Here is a 27,828-nt window from a genome sequence, read left to right as displayed (position 1 = left end):
TTGCATGGTCGACTAGTGTCGATCATGACCAAGGAACTCCTTAATGGTCAGATCCACTCCGAGTAGATCTGCCTGCCCGATGGCTTCATCCGTCAGAAGATGAAGTACCTTCGCTTCCTTCGAAAGAGGAAGAACACCGAGCTCTCTCACGGTTCCATACATTTCTGTACTCCTGCTGAGCTCCTACTAAGATCCGCTGGGGGACATATGAGTCATGATCCCATGCAAGGCCAAACGCGGGGCTATACGGCTCAAAACTTATAAGGAAGTCTTTACACTGTATGATAAGATGAAGGAAATGGTCACCCTTGGTGCCTTCAAGACACCATTAAGATCCCAAAGGAAGGCAGCCCAACTCTGTTGCTCGGACATTTGGCCACAACCCAAGAATTCGACAAGAGACTGAAGATATATTGAAAGAAGAATCGACCACAGCCAACTGAGCACCCGGAGGTCGTCGTTAGAACGACCCTAGGTTTAAATCCTAAGGTTAGCTCGAATGGTCGACCTCGGCCACCAACCTCATATGTTTTCAGAGCTCGACCACTTGATCTTATCATCAACGGGGATCTCGTGAAACGGTTAAGAAACGACTGCTAAATGCATGCCTATAATTTTGGAAGCGTTTCTATCAATGTAACCAACTCTTGGCCTATAAATAGATGACCAATCTATAATGAAAGGTATGCCCGATTTACCCCAAAAACCTACTAAACCCAATTCCTTCGAGGTTTCTGACTTAGGTATCGGAGGGTCTTTTTGACTTAGGCATTGAAGGGTTTCCTTGCCATAGCTAAGGTCTCTTTTGTCACTCGTTGTGTTGTAGGTACTCAAAAGTCTTGTTAGGGTGAACTGAATTTCTGCATCAACACCAATAATTTGAAACATTGTTTTTAAGTTTCAAATTATATATGCATTTTTAGCTGTAAAAACTTAACCTATAACATGAAACATGGGTTTTAAGTTTCAAATTACATACGAAAGCTATAACCTGTTTAATGCCTGTAAAGCCTTTACAAACGACCCTCGTTGTCAACTTACCTGTAATCCTTTTACAGCTAAACGACTTTACGGGCATCCAAATGTCCCTTGGCTAACGCGGAGTGTGTGTACAGACATGGGTGTGTACTAACAAGCTAAACCCCTACATTGGTAAATATCTGCGAAGGGGTAATAAATACTTCCTCATGCATTTACAACATTTTCACCCGTATTTGATTTAGCTACCTACTTTTTGGACACTAGAACCGAGAACATTGCAAAATATATGTGGGTCTCATTGTGGTGCGTTTCACTTATCCACATCGTTCATCTATTATGCCACTGAATTTATAGCATGAGCTAAAAAGATGAGGCATATCCAATACTCAAGTGGACCACGCCATACGAAAAAGGGAATCAAATACTTGCCATTAAAAATCTCTTGGGGCCAATGTTTCTTTGGGTGTGGGCCACTTGAGTATTGGATCTGTGTCATTTTTTGTCTCATGCTTCAAAATATTGTAGTAAAATAGATAGACAGAAATGATATATCATATACCTCATTGTTGGGTCCAAAAAAATTAAACTAACTCTCTTGAGCCGGATTCTCGTGCAGGAATTTGGATGAATTTGCAAACGGGTGAAAGAGTAATAAATATTTATTTGCAGGGTATTTACACCCGGTTTGAAAGATCAAACAGGCCCTAAGGTTTGTATCTGATTCGTTTTTTGGATCATGGTAAAATGTGCCATCATGGATGGACGGAGTGGTTGTAAGGTACCTCGGTCACCGTGGGCCCCTCAGCCAGGGATCCACCGATGCTGCGCCCCGTCGGACCATCGATTGGAGGCAAAAATTTCCTAAATTGGTAATTGATTGGCCCCACCGTTTCGAAGGTCCATAAAAACGTGAACAGCAAGGAAGGCCGGGCCCCGGCCTCGCACGAGCGCGAGACGAGGCACGTGTCTCAGGACACGAGGCGGGCTTTCTGAAACCGCACACAATCGAGTGTCGGGAGGAGCCATTGCGTTTCTCGAAACAGATAACCTTCCTTTACAAAATTCCCATCGGTTTTGGCGCCACCGTTTTAAAATAAAAAACCCTTTGCGTGACTCTCTTACACAAACAGCCAGTGTGACTTTCGCTTACGTGGACAGAATTACTTCATCTGTGTTAGATCCACACCGTTCATCAGATGAACCACAATGTTCTTGGACTGAATACAAAAAATAATTCTGATTTAGAACTCGTGTGAATTATACCATGGGAAACAGCTGAGATGGGAAGTATCACCATTAAAATTATCCAAATTTTTTCTATAGTTCAAAGTAAGTTTATAAAAGATCCAATCCATTCATCTGGAATTAAAAACAAGGATGAATGGATTACAAGGAAATTAGAACATTAAATCATTAATGTGGGCCACACTACTTAAATTTAGAGGTTTTAGGAATGAGTTTACACCTATTATCATTTGTTTTAGCCAATATAAGTTTTAAATTCTAGTTTTAATGGTATTAATATGGATTTTCACTAGATGAACGGAACAGATCTTAAGAATTTATCCCATTTAACCCTCGGTTTGCACAAGTCAGGTCGTCCGTGTTATCATGCAGGTCGGGCCAGAGCAGTACGTTTCAAATCCCACCGAAGCCAAACCCTCCCAACCCCTCTGAGTGATATCGTACTCAGGCTGCGTATTACGCATGATACTCAGGCACTCAGGCATGCAAGCGTGTCAAACATTTACTTCATGAAACCAACTAAATAGCAGACTGTCCATATATCACAGTTTCAAGATCATTTTAGTTGAGCAATCCTAAACTGCTGATTCGTGCACACTTATTGTAAAATCATAACCGTCGGATAATTTCCATTCTTACATCCATTAAATGTCCACCAATCATATAGTAAAAAAACGAAAATAATAAAAATTTTGGTTCATGATATGTCTCAACTAGGAATATAATTTGGATAATTTAATTTGACTTGTTTGTATGTAAGTATACAATTTCTGAGTAATTTTTAAGTAGCCGTGTATAATACTAGACACTCTGCCCGAGTATAAAAGTTCTTCTCTGGTTTCTTCTTTCCAAACTCGCCTCCCGTAATTCCTCCCGCGAATCCCTCTCTCTCTAACAAAAAATAAAATCCCTGTCATTCTCGTATCATTTTCTTCCCAAATGGAAAGGGCTTTTTTCTAGGGTTTCCAAATTGCTGAAATTCTTCCTTCTTTTTTTTTTTTTTTCTTGAAATGTCTCCTTATCAACAAATGCCACTGCGTTCTCTTTCAGAGACTACCTGTGGCTCTCTTCTTCAAGAACTGCAGGCAAGCTCTCTCTCTCTCTCACTCTCCATTTCTTTTATTTCCTGCTCCCATTTTCACTTTCTATCCTTACTTTTTTTTTTCTCTATGAATTTTATGGTGATTTTGTGAAAATGATGAGAATTCGTTCAGATTCTAGGGTTTTGGATTGATTTCGTGTTGAAAGGGTTTTCGATTTATGCTTTGATGGTAAAATGCATGATGTATTACATCTTTAGGTGATATGTACATGGTGAAAGGTTGATTGACTGTCTCTCACACGTGTTAAATATGATTATTATTTTTATTATTTTTTTTGGAAAATCGGAACCGTTCATCCGAATCGCCATCATGAGAAACATATTGATGAAATTTCAAGCCCGTTGGATGCTTCAGTGGGCCAGCGTTTCATATTTAACCTGTTGGTATGCTTCTTGTAGGTACTGATGCTTGAGAGAGAAATGCAATTGAAAGCATGTTTAGTGGCATCCAAACGCGTTTTTAGATTTTGGATTTATGTCTTCTTGTCATGATGATCTTGTGTAAGTGATTGTCGGATGCAATCTGGATTATTAGATTTGTATGGCTTCTCTTCCTTTTTTTTTTTTTTTTTTTTGAAGGAGGGGACATGTAACAATGCTCAGCTTGGTCAGCAAGCATTTTCATTTTTCATCCCGATCAGCATTAGTCTGCACAGGTGGGGTCTGCCTTTTGAACACTATCCACATCAGCAGGCGTTCTGCTGAATGAGAGAAAAACACAAAATGTGTGGTGTGGCTTACTGACATTGCATGCAGGCCAGCTCCATGTTATGCTAGTGGGGCCAACCTTTTGGCTCTGTCCTTCTCATCTTATAGGGGCCTACTGTGGGTGGTTGATGATGGGATAAATTGCTGGCATTACGACTCTGTATGAGTTGGGTCCATCTTGTGGTGATCCAGAGTCCAAGACCATTCATCTGGATGCCACACTGTGGAGGCAAATGGTAGACAAAAGTCACCCATTGAACAAACCCGGCCATTTGATAGTTGGTGTGTGAATGAGCAGTTAAAATGAAGTAACAGCCACAATTCATTCATCGCAGTAAATGTCCACCTATCAGGCAGCTAGAATTGCCTGATGCTTGATATTTTTGGCCCATTGCACATCCCACATGGGGCCCACTACGTTAATGATCTCTATCTCTGTAAGTGGACCAGTATGGAATGCTTGGTTTAGCTAAGAGCTGGAAATTCAGCCTGTGGATGGTTTAATCATCATACCTCATGGATAAAGCAGCCTTGTGGGACTATCCTAGCCATCTGTCTGTTGGCCTACAAATGGATGGTCAAAATAAGCAACTTATCACTCAAGGTCCATATGCAGGATAGAAGTTTTGTCCACCAATCTTTTGACTGGGTTTTTGTTATTAGAGGATCTTTTTCGTACCTTTACCATCCATGGTGAGGTCCTGCTAGAAACGAGGGACTAATTGTATGGAATGCTGGGGCAAACTAAAATCTCTTTAACTTGGACAACATTTTTTCAATCTCTCTATTTCTTGATTGCCACATGTTTTTCTTTTGTTTTATTTTCCTCATTTGTGAAGATGACTTCTCCATCTTTGTTTTTTCGGTTTTTTTTTTTTTTTTTTTTTGCATCATTATTGAACATAATGTAGCTAGCTGCAATGGTAATGGTGGTGATGATCATTTTTGACTTGGTAACTCAGAAAATATGGGATGAAATTGGGGAAAATGACAACGAAAGGGACAAGATGCTGCTGCAACTTGAGCAAGAATGCCTTGATGTGTACAGAAGGAAGGTTCAGAACGCTAGCAGGTACAAGGCTGAGTTGCATCGGGCACTGGCTGATGCAGAAGCTGAAGCTGCCCAGCTTGTCTCTGCCCTTGGAGAACGTGCCTTGTCTGTCTGGGTTGGTTTCTCGATTGTAGTACTACTACCCTTTTCAGTTGAGGCATAAAATTCTTTGCATGAATTACTAGCATTTTCACTTGGCCAGTATTTTGTATAGGTGGAGCCAACCTCTAAGTTATCCAGACCTTTCATCTGTTGGGCCCCATCATGGCTTGATGATGTGGTGAAAATCTTCTTCCGCTGGACAATCCTAGCTATCTGTTCATTGTCCTGCAGTTCAAATGGATGGTTGAAAGAGATATTCCCAACAGTTGTTGGTTGCAGCCTATTAGATACCAGGGATTGTTTGATGAGTAGATTTTTGGTCCACTATCCACCTGTTGCAAGGTCCACCAGACGAATGATCTGGATCACCGGTAACTGTGCCCAACCCAGCTGTAGGAATGCTGTCCTGGATGAGGACACCAATGATTCAGTATTCCTACTTTAGGTCTCCTCCTTTACGCTGTTGCTTTTGCCTCATAAACAAGGTGTGATGTAACGGTAATGATGGCAACTGATAGGTGTTACAGGGTTGTAATGGCTGTTACAGAAAAAAATAAAGACCTGTAATGACCATCACAGCCTTGTAACAGCTCGTTACAACCCTCGTAAAGCTCCATTATGGAGCCCATACGGTTCTCCCCCCCCCCCCCTCTTTAATAGACCATAACGGCCGTTATGGCCCATATTCATAATGTTAATGGTGGTGGCCTTGGGTTGGGATCAACCTGAACTCGACTGACCCAACATGAGTTTGGGTTGGGTTGGGTATAAGCACATAAATTTGGGTCGGGTCAGGTGAGGTCGGCCTGGGGTTGAGCATAGAGGAATTAGAGTTGGGCACCTTGGGTTGGAATTTGGGTCGGGTTAGACCGCAGGTTGGGTCTTCTTGAGGTCGGATCATGCTTGAGTTGTCTCTCAATCCGACCCAACAAGGTTTTCAATTGGTTGGATTTGGGTTGGGTCCTATGGCTAATGGCACCCATAACCAGGTTGGTTTCGGTCTTGCCATGTGTCTAGTTCTTGAATACTAGGACTTAGTTCTGATCGTGTTTGGGTACCTGCCTGATTCCATCAGGTCTTTGGATCTAGGATTTGAGTTAAGTTTGGTAAAAATAAGAGCATTTACATGGCTGCGCCCATGGTTCGCAAACTGGACAAGTTGTCACGGGACTTGACAAAGTCAACCTGGCCTGGTCACTGGGTCAAGAGAACCAGGGCTGTCTGGTACTTGGGCCTGGTTTCATGGGTTGATATGTGAAATGACTTAGTTGACTAGGTTGAGTAAAAATGGGTCGGACGAGTATAGTAAGGGCACTCTCTCTCTCAAAATTAACGGCCATTTTATTAAGCAAGCGCCGAGAAAGTGCCATAGCTAGAAACGGAAAACGAAACAAGCCTAAAGTAAAAGAAAATTACAGTCTTCCAACATCAAAATATGGGCAGCCCATTCCACCACTTGAAGCTTGGCCTTGGTCAACACCTCGTTAACTGCCATGTGCATATTCTGAAAGCATCTCCCATTCCTCTCACCCCACAATGTCCAAAGGCCAGCCAATAATGCCAATTTCCAGCATGCCCTCCTATTTTGCTTGAGTCCGACCCCATGCCAAGCCAAAAGGAAATCCCTAATTGACTCTAGCATCGGCCATTAGATATTGAATTTGCTAAGGAATGTAGCCCACATCTTTTGGCATAACTACAATGAAGGAAGAGGTGGTTTACTGTTTCCACATTTGCATAGCACATCATGCAAATATTGGGTAGCACCATTGATATTTTCTACAGATTGTTTCCACATTTGCATTGCACATCACACAGATATTGGTTGGGTAGCACCATTGATTTTTTCTGCAAATTGTCCACAATCAACACCCTTTTCCTCCCCACTAGTCAAGCAAACACCACCGCTTTTGGGAGAGTACCGTAAGCCCAGGCAAGAGATGTACAAGCCGCCTCTCATCTAGTGCCAAGGTTGGAGCATGTGATAAAGTGAACTGAGAAGCAGCCCAAATTTCCCCTCACCCACTCCATTTTATCCTGCTTTCCCATGTTTGGTGGGCAGCTCTGAAGGAGGCCCTGGTGCTTCACAAAGTCCTCATTTTATTCCCCCCGCAAGGTTCCTTTGGCATGGGGACGTCCAAACAATCACATTGCCTACCCTGGAAAAGCATTGGGATATAGTAAATTAGTAATGTTTTTCTCCGTTTTTAGATTTGCCAATCACGGAAATATCTCTTTAAGCTCTGTCTCCTATCCAAATATCCTCCTAAAACTGTACGCGGTCACCTTTGCCAACTGCAAATCTGATTCCTTCACAAAAATTGTTCTTTAAGGCCGCAATTGATTTTTGATGTATAAAAATGAGTTTCGGGCCCACCATCCTCCTTCCTGGCAATCATGTTTTTGTTCAATGACTTTTCTTTACAATGATTCTTTTTTTGCCTCATCTCTAGATCCGCTTTCATGTTAAAGCTAACCATCTCCAAATTTCGAATGATGGCCCCTCCCTCATATGGCCTATATATATCTCCTCCCACCTAACCAAGTGGAAATTCTCCTTATGTTCCATTCATTTCCAAAGGAAATCCCCCCTCAGCCATTCCAATTTATGCAACTCAGAATTGGGGCATTTGAACAAGGGCACTCTGACAACCTAAAACACAAAAATAGCCCCTTTTCCTACTCATTCATTACCTCTTCTCTATTTTTCCAATTTCAATCTGCCCTCTCCTCTTGGGTAGGGGATTCATTGAAGGAGGACAAGGAGAATAAAGATGTAAAGAAAAGTATTTTTTTAGTTTCTTTTTCTACTTTTGTTATGAAGCGTTGATTGTTTTTATTCTATTTGTTGTAAGATGAAGTAAGGAAAAAGGAAATTTTCCAATTTTCTCTTTTTTCTTGTCAATTAATTTTATGATTACTTCTCCCTTTTTTTTTTAATAGAAAAAGAAAAGATGAAAAGAAGAGGAGAAGAAAAATAAGAAGGGAACACCAAAAGAATCCTTTTTTCCATTAGATTACCTTTTTTATTTTTTATTCATTTTTATAGAAAAAGATGGAGAATAAGAAGACGAGAAGAAAAATAAGAAGGGACTACCGGAAGAATCCTTTTTCCATTAAAGACTGAATTTTTTCCTTCTTTTTTTTGTCAATTGTTTTTCTCTCTTTTTTTGTCAATTATTTTTCTGTTTATTTCTCTGCCTTTTATGATTTCTTTATTTTTAAAACAACAATATTGACTTCATGATGTTACAAATTTTGGATTTTTATAGTTGCTAATATGTTCTTCTTATTATTAATTTTTAAATTTAACTTTTACTGAGTCTTGGGTTAATGCAGACCCAGTGACTGACCTACTCCGAGCCAAGTCCTGGTTGGCAAACTATGGTTGGACCCAACCAATGAATGGATTAGATAACACATCAATGTGCCACTTTGACATGTGTATGGTGTGTAAATGGGCTCTCTTGCATGTATGTGGCTTAGGAAGCCTCATTTTGTTGCTAAAACCACCAATTTATATTCGGAACCAACCCAACCCTACTTTAATCGGGTCCATCACATGGACCCGACTAGGCCCAAATTTTAACCAGGTCCAGAAGGTGAGACTTGAACCAAATCCAAAACCGACTAGATCCGATTTTTAGCCAGGTCCAAAAGGTGAGACTTGAACCCGACCTGATTTCTCAGCGGGTCCAAAAGATGGGACCAAGACCCATTAAAATAGGGTGGAGCCCATTGGGTACCCGTGGGTATAGGTACCCATTGACGGCCCTAGACCCAACCTGCCTGAGTTGCATCCCTAATCCCATCATCATAGTGAGACAGACTTGATGCGTGGATCAATGGCATACACAAAACACGGTGGAGCCCATACAGATGGTTGAATGACATTACATGTATGTGAATTAGTTCCACAAATGTTGAGTAACTTTTACATGCATGTTAATAACCTTTCCACGCAGGTAAATAAGAAATGTAGAAAAAACTTTTTCTACATACATATTTAAAGGATCCAGCCTCCACCAATCATTTGGCTCTCACTGTCCTATAGCCTTGATTTTTTTGGTTATAGTCCTTCTACAGGATGGCCCATCAAATCAACTGTCCTGATCACCATACACACATCACATGCAAAGTGGAGATGTTTTGGTTGTAGCTTCACAGAGTTCCATGAACCATACTCATCATGGTGGTTTTTCTTTTTCATTCATTTTGGGTTTCTTGTGTAGTCAGAGAAGGTGAAGGGCACACTTAAGGAGCAGGTATCTACGATAAAACCTGTGTTGGATGACTTGAGGCGGATGAAAGAAGAACGTGTCAAGGAATTTTCAGATATTCAGTCACAGATTGTCCAGATATGTGCGGAAATAGCAGGTGATTTCCAACGCAGCAATGCTGCCGCTCCTCAAGTAGATGAGAGGGACTTGACAGTGAAGAAGCTTGGAGAGCTAAAATTGCACTTGCAGGAGCTTCAAAGAGAAAAGGTTGACTTAATGGGTCTGCGGCATGAAATAATTGAATAATGGTCAAAATTATGTTGACAATTAAGCATGTTCTTTGTTTGTTCTGTTTTATTTTGCAGAGGCTTCGGTTGCAGAAGGTTGATGGCCATGTTAGTTCTATACATGAGCTATCAGTCGTGATGTTTACCGACTTTTATAATGTAATGAGTGAAGTTCACCCAACCTTGGTTGATTCTGCAAATAGGCAGTCAAAGAGCATTAGCAATGACACCCTTGCCAGGTTGGCCGGAACAGCTCATTCACTAAAGCAAGAGAAACAGCAAAGACTACAGAAGGTGCAGCAAACATGAACTCTTTTGGTTAGTTATGCACAGTTTTTTCATGTAACCTTATATTATCTATTTCAAATGGCCATTTGAGTAGCATTAGATGTTATAAATTTGATCTGGTTTAACTTAGTGGGTAAAACATGGTTAGTTTTCAAATGGAAAGGACAAAATTTGTATTACATACTTGAATTGACTATCCTAATTCTTGTCATGGACTGCTAATTGGAGCAAGTTGGAAATGTTTTCAACATACAAAAGTTCAACTGTAAAAGACAAGATGGTAGTTATTCGCTTGAGTCAGTGGGCCAATGGTACATATCTGAGAAACTCATGATTTCATGGATATTGAGTGTTAGAGCAATTGTAATCTTGATAAAATATTTTTTAGTTCCAGTTGATTGGTCCAGCTGTAAGCAAGTACTATATTTTCTTCCTCTACCTTGGATGTCACATGCATGTGGCATTTTTCTGTAGGATGCACAATGAACCTTTTAGTTGATGCATAGATGTGTTGGATAATCTCAACGTCTTTGAATGAAGCCCATAAGATATATTTTAGGGGCCTGATTATCAACTGGATAGGTTTGGGGTTGATGTAGGCCCCAAGCCCACCATGAGGATCAACATGTGTTCAATTTTTGGCCCTAAATTTGAGGGCTACAATTGCTATTTTGGATGATTTTTTTTTTTTTTTTTGCTGATTCTTTGAAGATCCTGGGGCTTGACTCTCTAGATTTGCATACACTGCTTTTGGGCCATTACATTTTGGCAAAAACTTTGTAGATTCATTTGTTGCTGTTTTGGATATTTGATTTATGTGGAATCAATCGAACAATTGAAGAATCTTGTTAATGATTTAGTAAGGATTTTAGGAGGTGTCTTTAGGTCCTATGAATAGGTGTCTGTTCTAGTAGGTGGAGGCATTACACTTTTTCTGAGTTTCGTGAGGCTGTTATAAAAGTACTCGTGCAAGACTTTGATATTAATAAGTTGTTTCTTTCTTAAATAGTTTTGTGTGGTGTTTGTTCTTCATCTATTTTAGCGGTTCATGTGTTGAAATCTCATTTATCCAATGACTGGATTGCATTATCTATTATAAGTGTGGGTGATCGTTGATGGATTGAAACTCTATATCATGTCTTAGTAGCTTCGAAGGGGGCGAAACATGAAAAATTATGCACAAGAAACCCAGCTGATTTGTGCCTCATAGAACAGTGGTAGATCAAGTTACAGATATGGTGGGTGATCTCACTGAGCTAGTGAGAGAGCTCTGGCATATGAAGGAAACCTGAAGACTTGAGTTGAAGCATGAATTGAAGACATGCAGGGAAGGTCCCCATCATGGTCCTAACTCCCTAACCAACAACGGGTTGTCCTGTCTAGTGAAAACACTAATGAAGAAATTCTTTAATTGTTGGAATGTAACCAAGAGCCCAGAATTATGATAGAAGTCTGAAATTTAATAGAGCCAAGGTAATGTTAAATTATTAGGCAAGAAAGTTTTATTTACTTGTTAGCTTAGTGGGACAATACCCAATCCAAACAAATTCTAAGTTAAGTAGAAAGTAGCTTCTTAGGAAAAGATGAAGATATAAAAAGGAAGTTTCTATCCACGATTTGTGCTAGTACTCTATCAAAGATATGGCAAACTACATCAAGGGAAACTAAGAGAATGATAATATAAGCACCTGTTTGTGGACTTCCAATACTGCAATTTCTTTTCAGCCAATATGTCACGTTTGTAGAATATCTAATCTGTGCAAAAATGGAGCACAACATAATGGTCACTTCACGTGGTATGAGAATCATGCCAATCCACTCATTGAGTGGGACACAATTTCAAAATCATTGGACAACCGATGCTACACCTCAATGTATGGGTGTGGCTCACCAATAAGTTGATTGGCCCAATTTTTGTACCGAGCAATCACCATGGTGTGTCACTCCTTTTGCATGATTGGATATTCTACATATGACCCGTTGGCAGGAAAGAAGTGGCTGTATGTGAAAGTTCATATCCAGCTTTGGTATGTGACCATTAAATGGGTCATATTTTCTGACTAGAGCCCAACCTGAAACCTGATCAACTAGACCCAACCCAACTTCTAGCGGGTCAGATTTGTTAGCCTGTTTGCCTATCTTACTCATTACTAGTTCTAGTCAGTCTCCCTTGCTCTCTCACACTGTTAACCTTGGATTACTATTAAATTTTTAGTTGCCATCATGTAGTACTAAAGTATGTAGTCAATTTTTCTTTCTGCTCATTTGCCATGGGTAAAATTCTGGTGCTAAATTTGCTGAAATTATGTGCTGGTTTTATGTGACTAGAATTGTTAGGCTAAAATGAACATGCTTTTCCATGACCGAAGGCCTCCTTCATTTCTATTGTAGCTTCAAGATCTAGGTAGTACGCTCATGGAGTTGTGGAATCTCATGGACATTCCAGTGGATGAGCAAAAAAGATTTGATCATGTAACTCGCTTAATTTCTGCTAATGTTGATGAGGTGTCAGGGAAAGGACTCCTTGCTGTGGATGTCATTGAGCAGGTGATGATCCTTCTCATTTTGTCTTTGGAAAATTTTATGTATTGTAAGATTTTCCTTATAATTAGCTTGATTTCTTTCTCATCTCTCTTTCCCTTTTTACTGCTAGACTGAATCTGAAATCCAGAAGTTGAATACTCTGAAAGCTAGTAAGATGAAGGAGCTGGTTTTCAAGAAGCAACAAGAGCTTGAAGAAATCTATAGGGGGGTTCATATGGATGTCGATAGTGAGGCTGCAAGGCAGATTCTCCTCAGTCTTATAAATTCTGGTTTGCCTCAATTCACAGTTGTTTTTAGTTTCCTTATCTAAACGTTGGCAGATATCAAATGGTTAGGTACTCTGGAGTGTTCTGCTTCCTTGGATCTGCATCTGTATTAATAAATACATTCAGACAACTGTTTCCCCTCTTTTCTTATCTGTACCTTCTGTTGAAACTTGAATCAAGCTTCTTATCCATTTCTGGTCTCTGTTCTCTATTTTTCTTGATTGAGGATCAGGATGTTAAATTTGTTTTTCCTTTAATTTTCTTCACTAATTTATTTCTCAATCCCTCATAAACTTTTTATGATTTCATATGCTGTTCAGTTAGAATTGCTTATATTCTGTTAGTCTGTTCTCAGCAACATAAAAAGTAACAATATTATATTAGTAGTCTCTCCCTCTGTGCAAATGGAAACTTCACTTCAAGCCATATGTCTGATGCTGCCAATTAATGATTCAGTCCTTTCCTGCCCTTTTCTTTTTCTGGATGTAAGAATATCTGAGTTGGCACCTTCTTTCATGTACACTGTTTTTCAGCAAATACTTCTGGTTAGAAGTTCCCATTTTCTGTTAGGTCTCGTGGGATTTTGTTTCATGTTAATCAAAGCATTTTATGTCTGTGACATGTGCAAGCCAATGATTTATTTATTTTTTCCTGGAAGGTGCCAATGCTTGAAATTTGACTTGGAAAGTTTAATAAGCTCTGCTTTATTTAAATTGATTTTGCAGGGAATGTAGATATTTCTGAGCTGCTTACTGGCATGGATGATCAGATTAGAAAAGCTAAAGAGCAAGCTCTTAGCAGAAAGGACATTTTGGACAAGGTGGAGAAATGGACATTTGCTTCTGAGGAAGAGAACTGGCTGGATGACTATGAAAGGGTAATTTGAAGTAATAGGTTCATAAAAAAATATTCTTGGCCTTATGGAGTATTGATTACCTTTGAGCTTCCAATATGTGCTTGTAGATGCCTTCATAGAGGATTCTTGGTCTTCTGTTGTAAATGCCTTCACAGAGTTTCCAATATGTGCTTGGAAGAAGAATGAACAAGGTGATAATATAGGATATAATACTTGAATATCTCAATCAAACAAAACAGATAGACCAGAAATTGTGTATTTGATCTTATAATTGCATAAAAAATGGGCAAGATCCCTTATCATATGCTATGTAAAAAAGCTCAAAAGTGCTGCATGAGTAACTCTCTTTTACATTAAAAAAAAAACTCTAATGCTCTAACACTAACTAAAGATGCCTGATGAGAAGAAGGTTGGGTCGAAATCAGCAGGAAGAAGAGGACGAAAATGGTGGGTAATTCTATTAACTCCCTAACAAGAGGATTTATAGTCTTTGCTCTGGACTTTTGGTGAGGTGAGAGAAGCCTTTGTTGCTAGGATGCAAAGAGACTTCAATTGAGGGGTTTTGCATCTGTCTGGTACAGAACTTGGGTGGAAGCCGAAAAGGCTATTCTGGAAATGAATTGCAACACCTGTGGAATCTCTGAAGTTTGGTTGGAATCAAATGAGGCAGCTGATGGACTAGTCTTAATAGAAAAGAGGTACAACTGAAAAATCCATCCACATGAACCCATGTTGGCAAATGAAGCTGTGGTGCATCCTATAGGTGCTTCCTGAGTGATTGTTGAAGAAACACATTCCCTAAAGTTGTCTCTATTATAGAGTGCAGAGATGGGGAATGTTGGGAAATTGAGAGGAGGAATCCTTTTTGGTTGTCGTTATGGGAGAAGCCATGCAAAATAAGTCTACAATGGAGCAGGAGGTACGGATTTGTGTGAGGAATGTTGTAGCATATGAAAGGATCTCTTCTTGAGGTGAGCATGGTTCTGTTAGGACTTAGGAAGGAGGCTGGCAGATTGTTGGTGGTACTGAATAAACTTGCATGCTTCCTTCAAGCCTCCGGAGACCTTCATGGCTTGGTATACAATCTGGGCTAATGTTGTAGATGGACCTTAAGGCTATCATTGGAAAGATTTTGGAGCTTTCTACAGTAATAGTTGCCTCTGCTATGGGAGTCCCCCCATTAAGAAATAAATGGGGGTAAGGGTTAGATGGATTTTGTATCCACTTTGGGTGATGCCCCTAATGGGTGTTGGTTGCAGGTGAGGAACTTTAGCGTTAGTAGTGGTAGGAAGGAGAAGATGTGACACGTTGCGCTAGTAGATCAAAGGAGATGTTGGCTGACGTGTTGGTGACTCAATTGATTATACTTTTATGGAGGCAATGGTTAGACAGATTTGTATCCACTTTGGGTGATGCCTCTAATGGGTGTTGGTTCCAAAGGCAAGGAACTTTAGCGTTGGTGGTAGGAAGGAGATGTGACATGCTGTGCTAGTAGATCAAAGGAGATGTTGGCTGATGCGTTGGTGACTCAATTGATTATGCTTGTCTTCTCATGGAGTTTGACTGGTCATTTAATCCATGATTGGCATTTGTGATCAAAGAGTGCCATCGGATGCTCACAACTGTAGCTGGATTAGAAGGAAAGTGGGCTGGGTGCCACTTGATTTCAAAATTTGAATCAGCCATTGAGTATGATGTCATCCACTCCTCAGCTGCGGAGAATCTACATCATAATGGTTGTGATATTTATTGGTGGGATTGGGAATAATGTTTTGACTCGGAAAATTGCTGAACCATAAAAATGTCATATTGTGAGATGTTTTATGTGGAGAGATGAGACAAGCAATGGTTTGTTCTCTCAAGATGAAGATTTGCTTCAACATCCAATGGACGAGGTTAGAGGTGAGATTGTTAGGAAAATGGGCATATGCCCATAGACTAGAAAAGAGGCATCAATTAAAACTTAAAAGTTAAAGCCCTTTTAGGTGTTTTCGTTCAGGTCCTAATCCATCCACTTATCAGGTGCTCTAATCGTTGGACCATTGAGGGGCCCTCTCTCTCATTTAATAAGTGGGTGGTTTCTGGGCCTGTTGAAGTTGAGAGGGAGCATACGGTGGAGGATGGTGCCATTTGGTATCATTTGTGGTTTGTGGTTGGAGAGAGCTTGAAGAATCTTCGAAAACATGCAAGCATTGTTTGATTCAATTGTTAGGCAGTCTCTCCCAAGGCCTCCAGTTTAGGGGATATTCTTTCTAGGAGTTTTTGAGGGACTAGAAGATGATGATTCAAGTTGGAGTTTGTTTGATCAACAAATATGGTCATTTTGTTTTCTCTTGCATTTGTTCTTTATGAGGTTATGAATTGGGACTGTTTTAGGTTAGTGTCTGAGTTAGCAATGACAATCGCTATTACGGGCACAAATCAGTTGGGTCGGGTTGAGGGGAGTACCAGACCTGACCCATTTAATGTAGGATGAGTTTGCGTCCGGTCCAAGTAAAAAAAAAATGCTGACTTATTTATGTAATGCGTCAAGTCTAGGTCCTCATATACCTAAACCTGACCCATTGATCTCATGGGTTAGGTGGTCTAAACATTACAAGTGAGTTCACCATTATCACCGAAGCCTTATCCCAATTACTTGGGGTTGAATCAGATAAATAATGCTCCAAATATGTTGGTTCTATTGAGGTTTTAATCAATGTGCTCTAAGAGCAATGGTCCTATGTTATCTTAGATAATTGGAAAGAATCTAAGCAAGAAAATCCAATTATAAATTGTCTTTAATAAACTAATCCCTCCCTACAGGTAAAAAATCCATGAAAAAAATGTGTATTTCAAATTCCAGCTTAGGATGGATTTAATATTGACCATTGGATCTCATTTAAGGGTTCTTAATTACCCATTTTCCATAGGTATTTTTATTTAATTAATCAAACTTTTGATTTTCTTGTACTTGCATTATAACTACTCTTTTGGGTGTGGGTCTCAATCGGTATGGGTAGGTCCATGAAGGATTGTCCAAATTGGATCGACTTAAAAACTGGGTTTGGGTCGTGTTAATTTGAGAGTATCTAGACTCGACCCTTTTAGTAATTCAGTTTGAACTTTTGGGTTCAGACAGTGTTCTAAGTATCAATATCGCTACAAGTTTCGCAAGCCCAAGATATGGAAACAATATCGATATCACCGATAATTGGAAATATAGGGAAACATGGGGAAAATTGTGAATTTTTTCGGTGAGACCTTAGGAGAAGCTAAAATACATATATTTATATATTTAGGAATAAAAATTTGCAAAAAAGAATGCATACATAATAAGTTTCCATTTAATAGGGGTCTAAAAGCATGTGTTGTCATAAGAAACCATTCCAACAATCCCATGATTCCTATCCATCCAACCATCTGTCCAACCTTCCATCCAAATATTTATTGATATTTTAGAATATCGACAACACATGATATTTCGCCTAGAAATTGTCGATAATTGGAAAGGAAATGAAAGACTGTGGTCTTGATATCACCCATGTTGTGATAATGATAATATTGCAATATGATCGATATTATGGTCGACAATTTGAACACCGTATATAGCCATGCCCCCATTAAAAAAATTTGATATGAAATTTTTTTTTTATATATGTATTTTTGGAGATATCGATACATTAGCAATATTATCGAAATACCACTGATACATTGGCGATACAAGCTACACCTAGAATTTACATGGTCAAAATTCTTGGCGATATCAATACATTAGCGATATTATCGAAATATCACTGATACACTAGCGATACAAGCAACACCTAGAATTTACATAGTAAAAAACCTTGGCGATATCAAAACATTGGTGATACAATTGACACGGAGAATTTACACAGTCGAAAATATTGGCGATACACTGGCGATATTGATACATTGGTGATAATTAACGATACATCGACGATACCTGAAATTTCTAAGACTACTGGTGTTATCGTTATGGCTACCAATGTTATTGGTATCGTTGAGTTGGAGATAGGGATGATATCGAGGATATTTTGATAATATTGAGGGTACTTTGAACAATAGGTCTAGATATGTTCCATGGGTCCAAATTTTAGACCTAAACCCAGTTATTTAACTACTGTTTTGGGTTTGGGTCGCAATTGGTCTTTGTTAGGTCCATTTAGGATGGTCCAAATTAGATCGACTTAACGACTTTGTTTGGGTCGGGTTAATTTGGAGAGGTTCTAGACTTGATTCGTTGTTTGAGTTTTTGGTTCTAGATCTGTTCTATGGCTCCAAATTTTAGACCTGAACCCAGTTATTGTCGGGTTGGGTCCAATGACTGTTAACCCAGTATTGTAACCCAACCAATGTTCGAAATATCGGTATCACATTACGTATTGCACCCTTGGGATATAGATACGTATCGGTTATTGCATGGGATATATCGTTTGTATTGGGTAGTTTATCGCACCTATTGGGAAACATGGTGAAACATTGGGAAAATGGTTGAATTTTTCAATGAAACTTCAAGGATTGTTAAAAAAAGACCTTAATACACTTTTAAATCATAACATATCAAAAAGGAAGAGCACGTAATAGGTTTCTTTTGTACAGGGTCCTAAGCCATGCATTGTCTGATTGAACTAATGCAACTATGTTCAAATTGAATGCATAACATTTAGAGTATGCGTGATGATCATTTCATCAAATACTCCAAAATATTTCGAAATTAGTCTCAATTGACAGCTAGTTGAAGGGAAATTTCGAAAAAAAATATTTTAATATTTTTAATTAAAAATGATATTTATTTATTGAAAATTGACAAGGACCTAACAAATTATTAGATCAACCCTCATACATGCTTGATTTCATGTTTGGAGTGTAACATTGCAAGCAATTTCGGAGAAATTGGGGAAATTTCGAAATTGCTCCAAAATTTCCCAAATCGGACTACCTACACTCAAATTTCGAAATTAGAGTGTATGTGATGACCATTTCATCAAATATTCCTAAATACTTCGAAATTAGTCTCAATTGGCATCTAGTTGAAGGAAATTTTTGAAAAAAAATGGAGAACATGAAGAACCAATAGATATCAAAATCAAAGCTTTAACTTTTATGATTTTTCATGCAAAACATGAAGAACCAATGGATTTGTTACCTTTTGGTGCCGATTTAACATAATTTCAACAAAAGAAAGGATCATAAATTGAAAATGTTCATCAGATCGAACATGTGGGATATATCGACACTACCTGTGCGTTTCGTATCGTATCGCACAGGTGGGATATAAGATATATCGCTGGGTATATCGGCCGATTTCGTCGATAGTTAAGACAGTGAACCCAAGTTTGTTAACCCTGACCTATTTTCTTGTACTTAGTATCCCCTAGTCACTATCATAAAGCTTACACTCATATCCGTCGTCTTTATTCTTGTTAGAAAAATTTGTCATCGTTGTAAGAAGGAAACTATGTTGGTACGGGGCGAAGAAATTACAAGTGGGTCGATATGTTGCTAAGACGGGCTTTGGAAGGGATAAATTATTATCTAGAGCAATGATGATTTGAAGGCTAACGCCACCAAGGTGGGAGGGTTCTAGATGTCTTTTTGAAATAAGAATTTAAATGGATCCTCACTACCATGTATGAGCGTTTAGAAAAGAAACTTAAGGCAATACCCTGATTTGAACTAGATGATATCAATGGACAACTATAACTTCGAAGGTGTTTGGGAGGTTGCATTGAGTAAAGAATTCCACCATGGGCATTTAGATTAGATTCCAGCAAATTAAGATTTATTTTTAATTTTGTGTGTTGGGTAGAGTTGGGTTGAATGGTTGGAGTTGTCACTATAAGAAGGGCTTTTAAGCCAGATGAAAAACTACAATGTGATGGGGACATCATGCGCACGTGCATGCCCCCCACCCTACGCATGTACTCAAGCAGGAGGAAGCCCCCACTATCGATCTGGATCGACGATGACATCTATGGAGGACCTCTTAGCTAAGGGGCCGTGCTATGGAGCATTGGAGTGGATCCGATCATCATGAGGATTCCACCATTAAGATCTCATGATCGTGGCCTATTACCCTAGATGATCTAGGATTTTGAGTTTTGGTTATTATCGTTATTAGAAATATCATGAACGGTTTTGATTGCATTGATTTGTTGCTATTTTTGTTACTTTGACTCTAAGTAATAGTGTGCGTAGATGGCGCAACTTTTGGGGTATAGAGTTTTTCTTATAAATAGGCAATCCCATGTAGGTTTTTTTTCATTGAAGTTTACAAATAAAATTCTGCGTTTTTTCTTCTCTATCCCTCTGAGTTGAAGAAGCTAATTGGGTGCGAAACCCTCCCTTCCTTGAAGGGCTAACTAACGTGGTGCGAAGCCACAACTATCCCAAATCATCCCAATCTCTTCCACCGCACATCCCTTATCTCCCACAGCCATCCCCATCTTTAGATTTATCCTTTTTTGGAACTCAAATTCTCTTCGACAGCAGATTTCCAGATTCTGGCCCACCAGGGGGCTAAAACTTTGACGGAGTACCACGCACTAACCGTACATCGGATCGGCTTGAAATTTGGCGTGAGAGAGGACCTCCTCTGGTTGACAAGACCCAAGCTGGACGTTTCCAGTTTCGTGGGCCCCACACACGTGCGGACAGAGGTCCACGCACATGCGTCTGGGCGGGCCGCTATCCGCGGGCGCGGATTGTCTCAGGTTCTGGATTTTTTCTATCTTCTCTCATTTTTCGCCTTAAATCCCAAACCCTAATCCTAAATAATCCCCAAATCTCAAGTTTTTTTTTTTTTTTTCCACTTTTGCAAACCCTAGACTTTCCCCGAATTGAAACATGGTGAATCTCTTGAATTGGGGAACAATCCTTTACAAGAGTAGATAAATCTTACAATCCTTCGGGCATTGTTTGGTTTATAATTTTATTTGATCCAGCCCTAAATGTGTGTAGGCTTGGACTCCTGTAGATTCCCCTTGTTGAATGTTTGATCGTATGTGGGACGTGAAATTTTGTGAGTGTTTAAAATTAGTATGATCTAAAGCTTGAAATCTTGCATGTCATATTTAATTTCATGTCCTGCATCACAATGCACTAAAATCTTTGACTTCAATAGATAAGATAGTCAAAAGTGTTTCTGCTTTCCAAATGTGATTCTAAATTCAAGAAAGGTAACAAGAAAATAAATTATTAAGGATGCTTCTATGTTTTTTAAGGAAAATTTCTTGAAAGATAAGAATCCTTTAACATTATCATGACATGGTATTACTTGGTGCATATTAATGGCAAAAGGATGATTGCTAAGTTTTTATTTTTATTTTTCTGATTTATTTATAATTTTCATATTTTTAAGAAAATGATAAAAAATCTTACAATTTACAATATGATTTGCGATTTGGTATGATTCAACCCCTATTACGATTTGCGATACGATAATTTTTTGACAACATTGGAGACAAGCATTAAAAGGAGGTATATTTGTTTGTAGGATGATAAGTACGAGCATGTTTACCTCTCCTCAAGGCAATGGGAACAAGATATGGTGGATGACACACCATGGTTGGCTGTACTATCTCTATGTTTTCATTGTGAGGAGACTTGCAACAGAGGCATATTGCGAATGGTGGAATCAAAGGGAGGAGAACGGATTATATCTTCTTCAATTGGAACAATTACAAGCACAACTTCCACATCAAGAGATTTATTGTCCTTCGAGAAGAACAAAGTGGAAATCATATTGTCTTCGAAGAGGACCATAACAACGACAACCTCTGTGTCCATAGTACTAAAGAAAAGAAACATTTAATAGCTTTATGATCTAATTTATAATGGCCTGATTCTAATTAATGGACAAATCATATGCATCCAAAAACTTTTGGGGGAGAAGAAAACAATGGAGTATTTGGCAGTAAAATTTAATGTGGTGGTTGATCCATTAGAATGTTTGAGGGCATTCAATTTATTAGAAGACATGCTGTGAGCATCATACCACTCCAAAAACTTTTGGGAACATTCATATGAAGTAATAGAGCATGACTCACCTCAAGTAGGTGGTGATTTTTTATTTTTATTTTTTTTTAATATTTTGCAACACTGTTTTGTTGTGGAATGTGGGCATAAGATTTTGATTAAGGATTCCTGTTTCAGAAAAATACTGGTTAAATGCTTGTGACAGATATTCCTTAGCATTATCGGAATGAAACACAAACACTTCTGAATTAAATTGATTTTGTGCTTCCATGCAAAAAAGTCTTAAAAATAGAATATTTCAGATCTGTCTTTCATTAAATAAATCCAAGTCATTTGTGAGAAATTATCAACAAAGGTAATGAAATACTTGTACCTTGGCCTACTGGAGATTTTAATTGGTCCGCAAACATTTGAATGAATTAAATAAAAAGGAACTAAACTATGCTTTTCCACACGTGGTGAGAAAGTAGCATGATGATGTATACTCAATTAACACACTTCACACTTCAGACTTGTCACAGACAACTAGAGGTGTACATGAGTCGATCCAAGTCGAGCTTGGCACAACTCGACTCGGCTCGGCCACAGGCTAACCCCAGCTCAAACTCGGCTCGGCTTGGTCCTCGAGCTTGACTAGCCAGCTCGGCTCGGTTCGGTCAGTAGCTTGGGCCAGTTCGAGCCGAGTTCGAGCCAAGATCGAGCCGAGTTCGCCTGTGCAGCATTTTCACAAACACATGGATTACACCTTCAAAATCTCACTGTATATAAAACAGCAGCAGCGGTTTTACAAGTATTTCATCAAACACCTTGTAGGCAACATCAAGATTAAGAAAAAAGGTATTTGTTTCATATACATACCTTCCTTGCCACCAGCCGACACTTCGTTGAGTCATTTCGTTAAACACTTGGTGAGCAACATCAATATCAAAGTAAACGAGTCCATGAATTGGTTTAATCCGAGTTTGATTTGAGCTGGGGTTCGATCCGAGTTGAGTCGCGCTCGGCCAAGCTCGAACTCAGTTCGAAACTTTTTCGAGCTAAAAAAATCAGCTCAACTCGGCTCAAACTCAGTTTCGAACCGAGTCGAATCGAGCTTTTTCAAGTCGAGTTGAGCGAGCGAATCGCGCGAAATGGGTTCGTGTACAGCCCTACAGACAACGAGGAAGGAATAACACTTTTAAGAACATTCAAGGATGGATGATCGAGACGGCAGTGCCATTGGTAAGGAGAGATGTTATTTTGTACTTTTACACCAACAATGTTATGATTAAAATGGTGCAATTGATGATGTTTATGTCCTCCATCAATCGTCTTTTTCGTCTGTAGATCTTGAAAAACATAATTCAAGGGATAAAAGATCACAAAGCAGTTAGGAGATTTGGTGAGTTTTATAATAGATATGAGACTCGAGGAAAATGTAGGAACATAAAGGACAAATGTTAATAAAAGGAAAGAACTAGGTTAAACAATATCAATTCCACCCACTCTAGATTGGGTACCTAATGTGGGGGCATTTTCACACCGGGATTGAGTGAGGTGGCTTGTGAGATACAGGGGCACACTCGAGGTGGGAGGCCTACGGAACCCATGGATTTGGGGCCCACGAGGGGGCAAAACTTATGGATTTGGGGTTCACGAGGAGGGTTCGGCCGAGGACCTCACATATGGATTTGGGGCCTGGGCTATGAGGTAAATGGATTAATTCACCATGCTCTATATGTTTGAGCTTTGAGAGAAAGTGGTTTATTGTCCTGCATCAAATTGGTATTAGAGCAGTGAGGTCTCGTGTTCGAGACTCCTCATCGGGGGTGATTAATGCGAGGACATTTTCACATCAGGCTCGAGTGGGGTGGCCCGTGGGATGCGGGGGCACACTTAAGGCGGGTGGCTCGCGGAACCTATGGATTTGGGGCCTGTGTGAGGTGGAACCCATGGACTTGAGGCCCACGAGGAGGGTTTGGCCGAGGACCTAACCCATGGATTTGGGGCCTGGGCTATGAGATAAAGGGATTAATTCACCATGCTCTATCAGTTAGAGCTTTTAGAGCAAGTGGTTAATTGTCCTGCATCAATACCATCTACCAAAATGATAGATGAACCCATTAACAATGTATTAATGGATGAAAATACACTGCACTCACCTATCATATGGTTAGATGCTCTAGAGTCAATGACCCATAGAGCAGGGACTTGGAACCTAAACAAGCCATGCTTGAGGTCACAAATATAACAATAGGGGTAGAAGTAGTTCTAGAAGTAGCAGGAGCAGGTTGGTTTTGCAGATTTTTCAGCAACGTGGAATACTATTGAGTCAGAGTAGTCTTCTCTCGTGACTATTGAGTTATATGTGTAGAATTAGCCGGAGAAGCCCCATTGTTCTCTCTAACGCAGATGCCTGATGAGCCCATGTCGGCTTCCCCATGAGGATTTCAACATTTTTTAATAGTGATTTGTGAGCCCATAATGCGTGCACTTTCTAAGACTACAACCTCTACCACAACCTCCTTCTAATTTACCACGACCACCTTGATTACCTTTGCCACCGTGGCCTCGACTGGTAAAGGATGCTGAAGTAGAGTTGTCATTGGCTAAATCCAACAGATATTTGTTGGAGGCAAACATACACCTCATTCAGAGGTGGCACATCCATGCCACCCAATATTTGTGCACTACTCATGTTTCAAACCAGATAAGAACTTGGCTACATGAAACTCCTCTTGTTGCTAATGTAGCTTTTCCAAATAAGTAGTAAGGGTTAATACAAATTCGACTCATTTAATTTTGGAATAATATTCACCTAGCATTCTGTTGCCTTGTTGGAGTTAAATTCTTCATATAATTGATACATACGGGAGATATTTTTGGTAGATGAATATGTCTCTTATAATGCATCCTACACTTCCTTTGCAGTATCCAAAAACATTACATTAGCATCGATGGGTGATTCCATACTATTTCACAATGATGTCATAGTTTGAGCATTCTCCTGTAACTCTAATTGGGTTGCTCCGTGGTCAAGTATTTCCAAAAAGAAAAAAAGAAAAAAAAAGGTATTTCAATTTTCCTTTCGTTACAAGTATTTGAATGGACTTAGACTATTGGAGATAGTTTATTACATTTAATTTAATAGAGGTTATCTGGACTATAAAAAAATCAGCTGGATTTATGAATCTTGTTCTCGAATCACTTCTCACTTCCATCTAGGATGAGATTAGAATATATAACGCAAGCTTATATGAACATGGGCTGACCTTTCACGATTAACAAACACTTGTATGCTTCACACGGTATGCACACCACACCTGAAGAGAATAACCAGCCTGCACGTCCACATGTTCCAACCAATCATGAGGGTTGATGATCATGAACACGGCAATTGACAAAGGCAACCGGCCCATACATTCACACATCTCACAAGAGACGATGATCATGAAAACTACATCCCCTTCTCATGCACGGGCCATTACAAAGGCCCGACACAACGAAAAGAGCAAAAATCCTAGGTTTCTTAAAAGATTTTCAACACGAGGGGCGATAAAGCCCAAAAATAAAAGAAAAAAATAAGGATAGGTAAATGGGGGAATATCGATTAGATTAGAAAAAGAAGGCTTCGATACCGTGTAGGACAATTTGCTTGTTACTATAGCATGATACTATAGCACAGTACTGTAGCAAGTGAAAGAAGAGAAGAAAAGAGAGGAGAAGAGAAAAGCCCCAATTGAGTTGGACCTCCACCTCTCCTTATTTATAACTAAACAAATCCAATATGACAAACATATCCTTCAAGTAACAAAAGCAAAAATATTCAGCATATCCTAATTAACATAAACAAAAGATAATAAGATAATAAGAGATGTGGGCCTACATGGGCCATATCCACTTTTGTTAAAACAAACAAAGTCAATTATCCGGCACACTTGGTTTACTTGATCGGAACTCTGTAAGTGGTGAGCAATATATCTTTGCACGCTGGATAGTTTTTTTTTCTTTTTCCGGTCATTCCCTCTTGCATGTGCTTTCTTGGAAGCTCTCCTCTCTGATCATTCTCCAATTATTTGGTTTTAAGGCATAATCTAAGGCAAACATAGTAAAATGTTCCAAGAGATAATTTTCATTTTCAGACTTTATAGGCATTGAGCAATTTGGAATAAAATATTGTTTATATTTCTGCCTCATATTCAATTTTTGTTAGGATTCTCGTCTTATTCTAAAAATTTGGGAACCTTTGTCTGTATTGGAAGCTCAAAGATATTATAGTTCTTTCTTTTCAATCGTGCATTTGCTTGTATATTTTAGTTGAATGGTGACTTAGTATGGTTTTTACAGGACCAAAACCGCTATAGTGCTGGTAGAGGAGCACACAAAAACCTGAAGCGTGCAGAGAAAGCAAGGATACTGGTCAGCAAAATACAATGTGAGCCTGTACAACTGTTGCAAGCTAAATAAGATGAAGTAACTTGCTAAGTAATCCTTCTCCTTGGTCTATCAGCATTTATTCATTTATCATTGTTAAGGGAAGAAAAAAAAAAAAAAAAACTCATGTATATTTCTAAAACAAAAACTCATGCATATTTCTGAATTTCCTGAAGCTGGGACTGTGGTGTGAGAGAATAGGTGTAAGGGACAGGGAAGGGTCTGTTTGGAGCTGAGCTTCTCAATCTTTTCAGATTATCCGAAAGGATTTGGATCTGAATATTTTGGACATTTGGTTTTTCCAAATCCTCTTGGGCCAAAGCAGAATCATGTTAAGATTACTGCTTTTTCCCATTTGTTTCTTCCTTTTGTCGTCCGTTTGAAATGGAACAGTTATGGATATCCTGTCCAATTGAATTGGTTCGCCCCTAGATGCAAACGTGCCCAATTAGCTGAAGCAGGATACAACTAGTTCAAAAGCATGTCAGTGCCATTACTGAAGAATAGTCCCCAGCGCTATTTGCCTTTCAGATTTTCAGAGATTCTAGAATCTTCAACACCTTATTGGAAGTCCACTAACAGGTGAACCCCCTCAATGCAATAATCTCTTCCTTCAGTCATTTTCATATTTTCTGCTCGTTGAGGACTTGCATGATATGTTGGTCTGTGTCATCTTGAGAGGCTCCTCTGTATCTCTACAGGTGCTTAGATGCCCTCAGTGTAGCAGATTAATATTCAGCTAAGCTCTCCCCACAGCCATGGGATTCTGACATCTGGCATGCACTGCACTGATGTAGTTGCTCCGGCAGATTGACTCTTAGGATCTGGCTGATTTTTATCGTTTTGCCGAGAAACAGTAAATACCCTAGAAATGGCTTATTATTACTGTGTCACCTGTTTGGATATTCATGGCAATTTCATTCTTAAAAACTGAGTCAAAAGTAGTAGCGGCTATTTTAGGACCCCATCTTGATGTATATGACATATCTATTTAGTCTATCCATTTTAACACAATATTTTGAGATATAAGAAGAATAATGAGGTTGATCTAAGACTCAACTGGCCCGTACCAAAAGAAACGATGGCCTCAGGAAGTTTTTAATGGTAAATATTTGATTCACATTTTTCTATGGCGTGGTACACTTGAGCTTTGGATATGCGTCATTGTTCGGCTTATATTATAAATTCATCTGACATAATAGATGAACAGTGAAAATATATGATATGCATCACAGTGGGACCTACAAATATTTCACAATATTTGCCCTTTTTACACCCAAAAAGTAAGTTGTCAAATCAATTATGGGGAAGAGTACAGCAACTAAGGAGGGAAATATTTATTACCATTCATGGGGCATTTCCCTGGGAATTGCTCCGGCAGATTGACTCTTAGGATCTGGCCATATTTCGTATGCCCTACTTGAATAACTGAAACAACAGGCAATCTTAAAGGGAGGTCTGCCCTTCGTTGCATGATCCTTCTAACCAGGTGCCACTCCTGCTTCGAGTTGATTGCCCAACTTGTGCTCCCGGTTCTGCTTCCTAGCTGGTTATACTTGCTAATGTTTTGAAACTCATGAATCCCCTCTCCTGCACCCCCGATTCTGTTCCTTCGCTACTCTATGCAACTAATCTGCCAATCAATAGGAGCATGTATAGCACTTGTGGCAGGTTGGCATATGTGGTGAATATCTAGGCCATCCATCAAGTTGGCTTACCATGTAGATTCCTTGACCCAAAAATCAGCTGCCAACTCATTAGGTTTGGTACAGTGTATGGGATAAT

At 39.3% G+C, this 27,828-nt stretch overlaps 1 protein-coding gene across 1 annotated transcript in view; it reads left to right on the top strand.

Moving 5' to 3' along the window:
• Positions 1-2,853: 2,853 nt before the first annotated feature.
• Positions 2,854-27,828, top strand: part of LOC131227515 (65-kDa microtubule-associated protein 5) — a 41,900-nt gene continuing 16,925 nt past the window's right edge. Inside the window, exons 1-8 of the mRNA XM_058223297.1 lie at positions 2,854-3,311; positions 4,999-5,202; positions 9,422-9,676; positions 9,775-9,990; positions 12,376-12,531; positions 12,638-12,797; positions 13,520-13,671; positions 25,957-26,044. Coding sequence (XP_058079280.1) covers positions 3,237-3,311; positions 4,999-5,202; positions 9,422-9,676; positions 9,775-9,990; positions 12,376-12,531; positions 12,638-12,797; positions 13,520-13,671; positions 25,957-26,044 — 1,306 coding nt within the window. The 5' untranslated portion in view covers positions 2,854-3,236. The remainder of the gene's footprint in view (positions 3,312-4,998; positions 5,203-9,421; positions 9,677-9,774; positions 9,991-12,375; positions 12,532-12,637; positions 12,798-13,519; positions 13,672-25,956; positions 26,045-27,828) is intronic.

Source organism: Magnolia sinica, chromosome 15 (genome assembly GCF_029962835.1).
Source record: "Magnolia sinica isolate HGM2019 chromosome 15, MsV1, whole genome shotgun sequence".
Classification (NCBI taxonomy): domain Eukaryota; kingdom Viridiplantae; phylum Streptophyta; class Magnoliopsida; order Magnoliales; family Magnoliaceae; genus Magnolia; species Magnolia sinica.
This window is presented reverse-complemented; position numbering and strand designations above follow the sequence as displayed.